The sequence below is a fragment of the Eurosta solidaginis genome, chromosome 3 (assembly GCF_040869045.1).
Source record: "Eurosta solidaginis isolate ZX-2024a chromosome 3, ASM4086904v1, whole genome shotgun sequence".
Taxonomy (NCBI): domain Eukaryota; kingdom Metazoa; phylum Arthropoda; class Insecta; order Diptera; family Tephritidae; genus Eurosta; species Eurosta solidaginis.
In genome coordinates, this window is record NC_090321.1 from 245,711,661 (window position 1) to 245,725,638 (window position 13,978).

General features: G+C 35.0%; 1 protein-coding gene across 17 annotated transcripts in view; it reads right to left on the reverse strand.

Annotated features, from left to right (window-relative positions):
• The window catches only part of nahoda, a 364,546-nt gene that overhangs the window by 35,732 nt on the left and 314,836 nt on the right, over positions 1-13,978 (reverse strand). For all 17 annotated transcript variants that reach the window (XR_010951298.1, XR_010951299.1, XR_010951297.1 and 14 more), the window contains one exon: positions 1,210-1,307. Coding sequence is in view for 12 of the 17 variants with exons in the window: in XM_067775822.1 (XP_067631923.1) it covers positions 1,210-1,307 (98 nt within the window). In the remaining 5 variants the exon portion in view is untranslated. The remainder of the gene's footprint in view (positions 1-1,209; positions 1,308-13,978) is intronic.

Genomic DNA, 13,978 nt, shown 5'->3' on the forward strand with positions numbered 1-13,978 from the left:
AATGCTTACAAAATATGGAATTTAGTGCTAAGGCATATCCAACCTTTTAAATCTGTTGGCAGTGTTGCCCATAAAAAAAGGACCCGAAAATGTTCCACTGAAGTTAACTGCAGATAGCAATCATTTCCGAAAAAGACCCGAAAAAAGTTCTGCTTACATAAAACATGAAATTTAACCTCACCTACCCGTGGCAAATCCCGTTTCTTTAACAGCCGATGCGCTGGCGACCCCAAGTTCCTCATGGATCTAGGGTGTGGGAGGGTGGTATGGCTCGGGACTATAAACATCGATAACAAGGCTTTCGGGGAGTGTCCTTATCGCTACAACACCACCAACATGAAACGCAGAATGAATATAATATCCGTATACCCAAGAGGACAATTGCCGGGGTCTGGTAGAGATTAGTACGCAGAAAGAATCTTCCGGATAGGATTCAAAGAAAACGACGTGTAGCCCTTGCGAGCTTCCATTGGTCATGGACTCCCACTTCGCTTTGTTTCACGGGCTGTATATAAGAGCACGACTTGCAGAATCCGGATAATTTGCAGAAATTCCTACCACACACAATCCAGAAATAACAAAATCTCGAGAAGACAATATCCCGACTAGGCAAAATCTCGACTACTCCAAATCCGGACAACACACTCCATACAAATTTACCAAAGTTTCGTTATTACACATTACACTTACACAGAAAGGTGCTATGTGCAGAAATACTGGGGATCGCGTAGCCGAAGTTGGATCCGATAAGCGTTATTTTTTTGAGTGCATAGCTGGTGTTGGATCTTGTTAGCGACGATGTGTATAGTTGTAGTTTTTTTGATTTCCCAATTTACATGTTTGTCGGAATTTAGGTTCGAGAGTTGGTTGTGTCGGGATTATGAGTTTCGGGATTTTGTAAGTCGGGATTATGTTATACCCCGCTGCTTATTACTTCTTTATTCTTAAATACTGAATTGAGTAAAACAAAGTTAACTTTAAGGTTCATCTGTTCGACAAAACAATTTTTGTGAACAAAATTTGTGTTAATAGGGCAGATAAATTTTAAAGTTAGTAAGGTTAGATTGAATTGGCCGAGAAAACGGCCTTGTATGCTATTGGTAAGAAAATACAAAACTCCATATAGGTAGCTACGTAAGAAAGGATAAAGAAATAGAGTGGAAGGATATAAAAACTTTTCCACATTCAATAAATTACAGCACAACTTACGTCACATCTGTGCGCACAAATTCCGATTGATTGACATGCGGCGTTAGATCCAACACAGGACGGTCTAATGCGTCGAGCAAATGCAGCCGGAAGCCACCCTAAAAGTAAAAGAAGAAAAAATAAATGCACAAATTAGTGTCATTGCGCAAAACTTTATTTTCAACAGATGCTTACATATATTTTTATATGTAAACTTTACAATTTTTCTCTAATATCAATAACATAGACCATTGTATAAAGCAATATGAACAAAGCTCGCTAATTAAATACATATGATCATATTTATATTTTTTATATTTACTAAATTTTTTTTATATTCTTAAAATAATTCTTATGCCCCGCAAAAGTGCAAGCAACTCCCTAATTAAAAAAACACACAACGTTACTATTATAATAAGCATAGTTGGGCATAATGCACTAAATTTGATCAGGCAAGTCAATAAAACATTACTATTATGGCCTGGCCGGTAAAACTGGAGCTTTATTCACTTAGGCCCGTTTTTTAAGTATTTGGTTAAGCTAAGCTTAAACTAAGTTAAACTACTGAGCAGTTCTTCAGTCACAGTTGGAGGCGGCCTTTGGGGTATGCTCTTTTGTACGGCAACATTGGTTTTTAAACGGTTTTATTTAGGTTGACTCTGTGTGGCGGCCGGCCTGCAGGCCGTTTTGAACGAAATTTGTAATTGAAATTTAAGTAACTTCCCGATAAGCTAGAAGCTTGAAACTTGGAATATAGTTCACAGCCCGATGACAATGCAATAATAAGAAAAAACTACGATAGGTGGCGCATGGCCCGCGATATTAAAAAAATCATATTTGTGGTCCGATTTGGCTCATATTTGGAACAAATATTACATACAGTCTGGTAGAAGTGACATCAAAATACTTTGGAGTTCGAGGAGGGACAAGCATACGTATTGAGGACTTAGATTGTACTAAATTGTCAGGAAAGAGTCATTGTAATAATGAGTCACTAAATGAACTAATTAGAATGAAAAATTATAAGCATTTAAATAAGGACTAAAAACTTAAATAATTAAAAAAATGTTCAAGTTAAACGGTTTTATTGAAAACAATAATAGCATTAAGTAATAATAATACTAAAAGCTAGAAAATAATTACGTAGGTCCTAGGTACTGGTCATTACATTCCTCATCAATCTAGGGCGTTGATCAGACGATTAAATAAAAGCGTTGGGCGCTTGAAATTTCTAAAATTGTGAAGCGTAGCATAACCTGATTAAGGTCTAGTTGGTCTGACTTATACATATATGAATAAATGATTTGTAGAGATATGGGCGCTTGACTATCAATAGCAGTTTGATGCGCCCAAAGCTTTTATTTAATTGCAATTATTTTCTAGATTTTAGTATTATTATTATTTAATGTAAGTATTATTTTCAATAAAACCGTTTAACTTAAAAACATTTTTTTAATTATTTTATTTATTATCTAGATAATTTGTAGATACGGCAACAGTTGGATTTTGTTTACCCAACAAACATGGAAAAAATATTTCTCCAGCGAATTATATATCTAGTTTCGAAGGTAATATCCAATATCATTATTTAATTATTCTTAAACCAGATAGTTCTCGAGTTAATATACACCTTCATTCTCCAATCACTATCCAACCTTGGAGAAATTTTTTAAAGTTTTGAGTTCTCGAGTTGATTATCATTATCAAATTATTATCTAACCTTTGAGAGATTTTGGGATATGTACAGTTTTTAAATGAATATCCAACATATTTCTCCAGTTGATATCCTACATTGGATATCGAGTTGGATACCACCAAAACAAGCAGCTGTTTACTGTGAGAAATAATAATAAGCGTAATTAATCAAAAATAAATTATACATATTTTATTTTATTTTCGTGTAGTATACTGTAGTATAGAATCTTACATTTGAGTCCAGTTAGAGAACCACAAGTGGGAATTAAATGTTTTCAACTTAAATAATAAAAGTTTTTGCTTTATAAAAAATTCCCTCTTTTGCTGAGTACGCTATGATTCTCGAGTTGGGCCCCTGTTTCGAAACAACTCGTGAGGTTTTAGAAGTATGCCTTGTTATCAACATGAGCTCTAACGGTACCCAAGCTCAAATGCTTGTTGGGTATATTCGACGCCATTTCGAACGAACGTGAATAACTGATAGGTTAAATAGGATTTAACCCTGCCAGAAGGACCGCTTAAGCTCAGCTTAACCTTCAGTTAAATTACACTGAAAAACTGAAGAATAAGTTTAAGCGTAGTTTAACTGACAAACTGAGTTGAACTTATACTGAAAAACCGGACTTTACAGTGGGTAAAATTTTGATCAGGAATCCTATTGAAACAAATGTCAGATTTTAAAGCCAAATTAATAGGACTTTTTACTCTCACTAAGTTTTTAGTTTCAGTGCAATATGCCCAACTCAGATTATTACATACATGTTTTGTAAATCAGATTCTAACGTGCTAAATTCAAATTAAACACCCCGGGCATGCAAGCGTGTCGTAGTGATGTTGATTTTTTTTGCGTTTATTTTACTCATTAATTTTTATTTAATGATTTCTGCGCATGCTTAGCGCACGAAAAATTCACACTGTTTTATTATATAAGCATCAACGGCAAAGTACCATTCTAGAGTTTTAAGTAACGTTAGTTTAAGCAGTTAGGTAAGTATATTCTTTGAGCACTGAAAGGTTCGACATTGAAATACAGTAAAAACTAGATACAATAAATTTCCCATGTAGCTTTGTACACAAATAAGAAGTGCAGGGCAAAGAAACATAAAAGGTTTGGAAACAAGTTTTTTCTATTAGACAAACGTTTTTCTAAGCGCGGTCGCCCCTCGGCAGTGATTTGGCAAACACTCCGAGTGTTTTTCTGCCATGAAAAGCTTCCCAGTGAAAACTCATCTGCCTTGTAGATGCCCTTCGGAGTTGGCGTAACACAGGTAGGTCGCGTCCCGCAGATTTGTAGGAAAAATTAAAAGGAGCACGCCGGATATTGGAAGCGAAGCTCCACCTAAACTCCTTTCGGAGGCATATCGCGCCTTGCATTTATTTAATTGGATGTTTTTTGGGAATGCCATTCTAAAAACCTTTCGTATTTTTATTAATAAGCGAGTTAATCTTTAGGTAATGTTAGGTTGAACTGGCGAGTCAATAGAGACCTCACGTAGACTGAATGTGTCCATAGTGTTACCGGAATTTGTTTGACGAGCAAACGTAAGCGCACCAATCAGATGCCACAGTATAACTCCGTTCTCTTGGCAAATACTATAACTTCTCTAGGACCTAGGTTAATTGCTGCCTTGAGATTTTAGTTAGAATAGCCGGCAACTCTGCCGGCCCTAATAGCAGGAGCCTTGACCTCGCGAGCGCATGAACGTGCTCAACCGTTCCTTCCAACAGCTCTCACTTCCTATATCTGCTGTTACTGACGAGGCCTTACTTGTAAGCATGTTACGCCGGAAGGCAGTGTAAAGTTAGTATACCCATAGTGAGCTTTAAGTGTTGTCTCGTTACAGATATGTGCAACTTTGTGAGTCTAACGTAGACCCACATGATCTTAGAAATTCTGTCCACGCCTTTCCTGCTGGATGGACCATATGCAACTCCTATCTCTTTCTGATTTCTACAAAACGGATTGGGCCGTCTTCCGTCGATTCATCGAGTGCTGTGTTTTTGTCAATTCACCGGCCTCTAAGTTACCTTCCATCCCTTATTACCGGGAACCAGGTATAAATGTATGGTCCTGCCTGAGCGAAGTTTTTCCAATGATTCTTTGCATCCCAGGACAATTCTTTGCGATTGTTGCCTTTATCGCCGCCTGACTATCAATATATATATTGACGCGATTGCAGCTTAATCACGCTTCCTCCTGAATGTCTGCAGCTTCCTGTACGGTTACAATTTTAACCTGATGGCCACTTCTATATCGAAAAAAATATATGTATAATAAAGAAAAAGGAGCGAGGTACGAATGGAAATCATATTGCGTATCTTTGAATGTTTCATGGGAGTGTCTATGAGAGACAGTAGGGCGAAGGTCGAAGAAGGCTGGTAGAGAAAAAAAACTGAAGGGTGAATGAGAATAAGAGAGAATAAAAGAGAATGACGGAAGGTGGATACAAATCAGGAACATTTTTTAAATACATGAAAGCAAATGCTCGGGAAAAAGTAAAAATGATTGATCTGCTAGTATAAAATAATAAAATACCCATTCCACGGTGTCAAAGAACTTAAAATATTTCCTCGGGGAATATCTGCGGTAAAAGGCCATTACAATGATAAGATCTGAAAGTTTGAGGGTAAAAAATCTTTTTAGACGCTGTCGGGATGGTACCGCACTAAGTTCGGCAAAGCACTGCCCACACCCCCCGACTTAAAGGGATGTTTTTGCAGTTAAAACAGTAACACTAAAAACAACAATAAAATAACCTATTTTTCTCATTATCGAAGTTTCGCTGTCATTATATTTTGCATGCATCTTTATTATGATAGTTTTTACAACAAAAAATCTATGATCATAGCAGCAGCTCAAACGTCTGACTTAGTTTTGGTTTCTAACACGCAGTTCTTCTTTATATTTTTCAAGCGAACACTAATGAAACCTTTATGTGAATTTCAAATACACAAAGCCTTTTGATTACATTATTATAAATATTATATAATTATTTTTATGAGAATTTTCGCAATAAGAACGTAGGTACAAAATACATTCAGACTGCGAAGATTATGCACTCAAAAAAAAAAAATTATGATTAATGTTTATAATGTAATGTTTCGACACAAGAGATTAAACCGATTAAGAACACATTCCGGTTTCGGCTTAAGTTTTTTCAATCTATTTCGGTTCAGGACCCCTTCTTTAACATTTATTTCGGTTTCGTTCCGGTTTCGGTTTCAAAGCAAAAGTACCAACTCAAGTTTGTAAACAAAATAATATTTATCTATATATATATAAAAAGAAGTGTACATTTTGATTCTCACTCCATAACTCGAGAACGGCTCGACAGATTGCCATGAAATTTTTAGGAAAGATACAGGAAGGAGAGATGATGGTCATTTGATTTTGAAATCCCAAATCGGTTTAGCCATATATATACAAAAATCAAATTCTGTGTGTGTGTGTTATCGCTATGGAAACGTATTTCCCACACATCAATCATCACCAAATTTTGAATATGGGTTCCTTCGATCAACGGGAAGGTTTTAGGCTAAAAATAATTTCGATATATAAAATGGGCGTGGCACCTCCCATACAAATGGAATCTTTGGTACTGCATACCTTTGAAGGTATACATGCCAAAACATTGATTCAATGAGGAGTTATATGAGGTAAATCCCTAACACCACCAAGAAAATGCGGAATTTGGAGAAAGGGGGCGTGGCACCTCACATACAAATGGAATCTTTAGTAATGCATAACTTTGAAGGTATACATGCCAGAACATTGAAATTCAGTAAGGAGTTATATGAGGTCAATCCCTAACACCACCAAGAAAAGGCGGACTTGGGAAAAAGGGGGCGTGGAACCTCCCATTCATATGGAATCTTTGGTACTGCATAACTTTGAACGTATACATGCCAGAACATTGAAATTCAGTAAGGAGTTATTTGAGGTCAATGCTTAACACCACCAAGAAAATATGGAATTGGGAAAAAGGGGGCGTAGCCCTTCCCATACAAATGGAATATATTATACTGCATATATCTGGATGTCGTAATGGTAGAATAATTAAAATTGGTAAGGAGCTATGTGACGTTAAGTCCTAAAACCTCCAGTAAAATGTGGAATGGGGAAAAACTATGGCTGCCGTACAAGCTTAAGTTATTTAAGCACCTCAAATTTGACTGCATTGTTGAGTTTAGCTGTTATGCCTTTTGGACGTTTAGTTATCTGCCGCTGTTAAAAAAATTGTTTAGCTTCAGTCTATCTACATCTTCTATAAAAATCAAATTCTGTGTGTGTGTTCCCTATGGAAACGTGTTTGCTATACTTCGATCATCACCAAATTTGGCTCGAGGTTCCTTCGATCAAGACGAAAGTTGTTCATATTTCAGAATTAAGAATTTTAATTTTAAATTTAAATGTTTTTGTTTTTTGGCTATGCGAAAGAACTATCTTAGCTCCCAAAAATGATCATGTTAACAAAATCAATGATCGCTTTCAAAATCAATTTCCTGGTGAAGTGACGAAATATAAATCGATCGACACAGTTACAGATGAAGATAAAATTGTGAATTATCCAAATGAATTTCTATACTCCTTAGAACCAAAAGGAATGCCTGCGCATATATCAACTTTGAAAATTGGCTCACCAGTCATGCTTCTTCGGAATGTAATCAAAGCAACTATCATCAGCGATAAAACCAATACAATAATATAAAATAAGATACAAGAATAAAATGTTTTAGCAGAAAATTTCACCAAATATGCGTACAAAATTCAATTCAATTTACCGAACAATAAATTAAATTATCAACAAACAAAACAGAAAAAACAACGCAACATCCATTCGATCTCGGGCGTTACAACGTGCGCCTGGTAAAGCTAGTTGAATAATAAATATGAAGGTATATACATATGTATAAGGAAAACAAGTTTGAGCCGTTGGTCAGGCTAGGCCTAGGTTCAGCTAGCTTGGTCTGATAGGCTCAGGCTGAACAATTAGTGAAAATTTTAAAGTAGAAAATTTGGCAGTTTTCCAGCTTTAAAATGTTCATCTCATACAACTATTTTTATTTAAGCCTTTATTCGCCTGTGACGTTTGTAGTATTAATTGAGATTCAACCACTACTGTGTCTTTCCTTCGCTTTCTTTCCCTTCTTTTCTATCCATATTGTGCTCCTTCCTTTCCTTTTATTTCTGTTTCCTTTCTTCTTCCCATTTATTTATTTACTTTATTCGCCGCTCTCTCCTTTCCTCTCTTTTCCATTTTGTACCTTTCCCTTCCTTTCCTTTAATGCATTTCCTTTCATTTTCTATCCTTTCATTTATTTTATTATATTGTAACGAATTTAGGGAAATTCCACTTATTATACACCTTCTACTAACGTTCGTATCGCTAAATTGAATAAATAACTCCAATATTCAATAATGCAAAATGGTCTTTATTAGACAACTTTGAAAGTACTTCACAAACAGTTGAGTTCACAACCAATAGCGTGCTTAAATCAAACTGATTAGGACTTACTCAGCTTCTGCTGCTTTTATACTCTCTGCCCAAATGTCTAGACGTTTCTTTTTCTAGAATCCTCTGCCTGGTCACGAACCATACGCGCGTATATTTGTAGTGTGTAACCATATGCGTGTGTATATGTGAGCGAAGTAGTAGCTGATGATGACATGCGTTTGTGAGTATCTCTCTGCTGCTTGTATGTATGTGTGTACATGATGATTAATTTGTTAACGTACATACAAGTTTGGCAGCTTGCTTTATTGTTATTGCGGCTTTATTTACTTCGTATCAGATTAGTAATGCGAGTATCACTTAGTGTTACTAATATTCGTCACAATATTTTATTTTTTGTTTGATTCTTTTTATCTCATTTCATTTTATTTTCTTAAAATTTTTTTTTAATTTCTCTTAAAATTATGTTGTATGATTGTGTTTATGCATTTTACTTTATTCTACCTTATTTTATTTTATCTTATTTTATTTATTATACTCAGTTGAGCAGAGCTCACAGAGTATATTAAGTTTGATTGGATAACGGTTGGTTGTACATATATAAAGGAATCGAGATAGATATAGACTTCCATATATCAAAATAATCAGGATCGAAAAAAAATTTGATTGAGCCATGTCCGTCCGTCCGTCCGTCCGTTAACACGATAACTTGAGTAAATTTTGAGGTATCTTGATGAAATTTGGTATGTAGGTTCCTGAGCACTCATCTCAGATCGCTATTTAAAATGAACGATATCGGACTATAACCACGCCCACTTTTAAGATATCGAAAATTTCGAAAAACCGAAAAAGTGCGATAATTCATTACAAAAGACCGATAAAGCAACGAAACTTGGTAGATGAGTTGAACTTATGACGCAAAATATAAAATTAGTAAAATTTTGGACAATGGGCGTGGCACCGCCCACTTTTTAAAGAAGGTAATTTAAAACTTTTGCAAGCTGTAATTTGGCAGGAACGTTACTCTTATTACTGTATATACGCTTAATAAAAATTAGCAAAATCGGAGAAGGACCACGACCACTTTTAAAAAAAAAATTTTTTTAAAGTAAAATTTTAACAAAAAATTTAATATCTTTACAGTATATAAGTAAATTATGTCAAGATTCAACTCCAGTAATGATATGGTGCAACAAAATACAAAAATAAAAGAAAATTTAAAAATGGGCGTGGCTCCGCCCTTTTTCATTTAATTTGTCTAGGATACTTTTAATGCCATAAATCGAACAAAAATTAACCAATCCTTTTGAAATTTGCTAGGGGCATAGATTTTATGGCGTTAACGGTTTTCTGTGAAAATGGGCGAAACCGGTTTATGCCACGCCCAGTTTTTATACACAGTCGTCCGTCTGTCCTTCCGCATGGCCGTTAACACGATAACTTGAGCAAAAATCGATATATCTTTACTAAACTCAGTTCACGGACTTATCTGAACCCACTTTACCTTGGTATGAAAAATGAACGAAATCCGACTATGACCACGCCCACTTTTTCGATATCGAAATTGCGAAAAATGAAAAAAATGCCATAATTCTATACCAAATACGAAAAAAGGGATGAAACATGGTAAGGTAATTGGATTGTTTTATTGACGCGAAATATAACTTTAGCAAAAAAATTTATAAAATGGTTGTGACACCTACCATATTAAGTAGAAGAAAATGAAAAAGTTCTGCAGGGCGAAATAAAACACCCTTAAAATCTTGCCAGGTATTACATATATAAATAAATTAGCGGTATCCAACCGATAATGTTCTGGGTCACCCTAGTCCACATTTTGGTCGATATCTGGAAAACGCCTTCACATATACAACTACCACCACTCCCTTTTAAAACCCTCATTAATACCTTTAATTTGATACCCATATCGTACAAACACATTCTAGAGTCACCCCTGGTCCACCTTTGTGGCGATATTCCGAAAAGGTGTCCACCTATGGAACTAAGGATTACTCCCTTTTAAAATACTCATTAACACCTTTCTTTTGATACCCATATTGTACAAACAAATTCTAGGGTCACCCCTGGTCCACCTTTATGGCGATATCTCGAAACGGCGTCCACCTATGGAACTAAGGATTACTCCCTTTTAAAATACTCATTAACACCTTTCTTTTGATACCCATATTGTACAAACAAATTCTAGGGTCACCCCTGGTCCACCTTTATGGCGATATCTCGAAACGGCGTCCACCTATGGAACTAAGGATTACTCCCTTTTAAAATACTCATTAACACCTTTCTTTTGATACCCATATTGTACAAACAAATTCTAGGGTCACCCCTGGTCCACCTTTATGGCGATATCTCGAAACGGCGTCCAGCTATGGAACTAAGGATTACTCCCTTTTAAAATACTCATTAACACCTTTCGTTTGATGCCCATATTGTGCAAACGCATTCTAGAGTCAACCCTGATCCACCTTTATGGCTATATCCCTAAATGGCGTCCACCTATAGAACTATGGCGCACTCCCTCATAAAATAATCTTTAATGCCTTTCATATGATACACATGTCATACAAACACATTCCAGGGTTTCCCTCGGTTCATTTTCCTACATGGTTATTTTCCTCTTATGTTGTCACCATAGCTCTCAACTGAGTATGTAATGTTCGGTTACACCCGAACTTAACCTTCCTTACTTGTTTTTATTTAATTTTGTATTATAATTTTTTATTTAACCTTAATTTATTTTATAATATTTTATTTTCCTAACTAACAAAGTTGTACACACCAACAAAACAAATAAAAACTCCTACTGTAATATTCCCGTTTGTTTTTGTAAACACTTTGAATAGCAGCAAAGAAAATTTTACCTTTACTTATATTTGCTGACTCTCCCGCTATGCTTCCCACAAAACAAGTATGTACACACTCTTCGTTCATTTGCTAGCGAGATCAAATCTGAGTTCGTTTGCTGGTTTTCTAAACACAACAACAACAGTTTCACAGGTCAAATGTGTGTTTGTTATTTGTGTTAGTGTAATTTTTAAATTAATATCTAAGCGTATAACTTTTTTGAAATATTTTTTATTGGCTTGAACTGCCAAGTGAGAAGACCTATCGATTCATATATAATTGTTTGTACTCAAGAATTATAGTTTTGCTTTAAAAGGGGAGTAAAATTGTCAATTTCCTATTTACATAATAGATTACAATAGAGTTCTGTGTTTCCAGTATCTGGTATTTTTGGCAAAATCGTTTGGAACCGGTTCCGCCTTCTTAAATGGTTCCTTACGTACTAAAATAACGATTTTGTTTTCGGTTTCGCTTACGCAAAATAAAACGGTTTTAAAAGGTTATGCTTACTGTTGCGGTTTCATTCCTTGTTAAGAAATAACTTAAGAAGCATAACAAATTCATGTAAAATCTGGGAAATATTTTGAAAATTATTCGTTCATGGCGGCCCCATTGTGTGCTGGATCCTGGGTTCACGCCCCGGGAAAAGCAACATCAAAATTTTAGAAACAAGGTTTTTTAATTAGAAGAAATTTTTTCTCAGTGAAAACACATCTACCTTGCAGATCCGTTCGGAGTGGCCTTACAACAAGTAGGTCCCGCCCCGCCAATTTGTAGGAAAAATTAAAAGCAGCTCGACGCAAATTGGAAGAGGAGAAGCTCGGCCTAAAATACGTCTTTAGGCTACCTAAGTCATGTATAGAATACAATTTTATTTGAAATACAAACTCGCTAGGAGGGCAATTAAAAAATTAGGGACATGCTACAAAAAACAATAAAAAATAGTATGCATTGGACATATAAAAAACCGAGGCATTTTTCTCAGTGTACTCATTTTAAAATGTAAACGAAGAAGTATACAGCAGCAAACAGTAAAATTTAATGAATGAGAACCAAAAAAAAAAGTGACCTGAACGTGAAAAATTGACGTAATGCTTACGTTAATTAGATGACTACACTAAGGGGAAATTAGGAAATTTTAAAAATCAACCGTGCTTTCAAAAACACTGTCTTGACGATTTTAAATATTCATAAATAAATTCTGCAAGCCAAACAAAAAGGATGTGGGTTTAACACCAGCATGAGATAAATATAATATCAGCATCTCCTATGGATATCAGTACATAGTACAATATTTTCCTTTCAATTTGGAATTTTTTTTCAGAATAGGATTACTTGCCAGATATTTTCCATATTTTCGCCAGATGCTTTTATTTATTTGAAAATGATAAACAATCTTAAATAAATGTGTTACTTGCAAAACTAGTGATCAAAACAAGCAAACGAAAAATTTGTTTGAGCTATTTCCAGACCAAGCAAAGAAGTTGGTTTCAAGACGTTCAAGTTTAAGGGAGTTGCAGATGAACTCTCTGCGAATCACTGGAAATCTGAACAATGTGTCAGAAATCAAGCACTTATATTTTTTTTTAAATCTCTTTAATGGACGAGATATCCTATCATTTGTGAGTCGTTTCACAGCGTCTTGATCAAGAATTTTAATTGAAAAGTTTTGAAAATATATAGGCTATGAGTTTATGTAAAAAATAAAGCCAAAATTTCTTCCGAAATACCTCTTGCGGCAGGCAACCAGCAAGTGCAGCGAATAAAGGAGATTTTTTTATATCTGGGAACTATAAACTTCCAGCGATAACGAGAAAAGTATGAAGCTTTTTCTAAGATAGTCTAAGGTTTCTACTTTTTTCTGCCAAACCCAAAGTCTTCGCTGTGTAGCTAATGTTATGCGAATGACACTGAAGTTTGGAAGCAAAGGAAGGAGGATACCTCCACTGAGTTAGGAGAGGCATGGAGAGAATGACTTTACGTCCCTTGGTGCCCCCAATTGGCATGAGTTATCGCGAAACAGGAATAGCTGGCATGACTTGTTACGAAACGTCCAAAGTCGATTAGGCGGTTAAGCGCCAATTTATGTTGATTATGATCAAAGAATGAATTGTGGGATACAGTTAAACATAAAATTTTGATATAATTTTCACAATTAAAAAAAAATTAAAAGATGAATTTTTTATGAAATTTTAACCAAAACACAATGTTGTTTTTTTTTAATCTTTAGGCAGGTAATGTAGTGAATTACCTATCGCCATTTTGCGACCTTTCATTGCTGTTCGTCGTTGAAGATTCTCTATAACTTCAATTTTCCCTCGTTTGCTTTTTGATGCCGGGAAAATACTTTAGTATTTTTTTTATTGTTACAACACAATACAGATAGTTTATGAAGTACTCACTTTCGTAATCTAATTAAAACAGTAATAACATAGCAAATTAGAAACACATTGAGAAATAAGAAAAAATTGTCAACCACTGATTGCGCTGTCGATAAATATTTTCACATATAATAAACACATTGATGTTAAATAAATAAAGTAAACTTTACTCATCTTATATACATATGTATATATAGATGTTTATAAGTGTAAATCACTAAGTTATATGTCACCCAGCTTATTATTGTCCTCTAAACGATCTAAAAGATCCGGGGTTCAACTCCCGGGCAAAGTAACATCAAAAACTTAGAAAAAAGTTGTTTCATTGAGCATGTCTTGCTAATTAAATATAGATATTAATATTGATATTGTGTGAATATTAGCATCACTAAGCTGTTA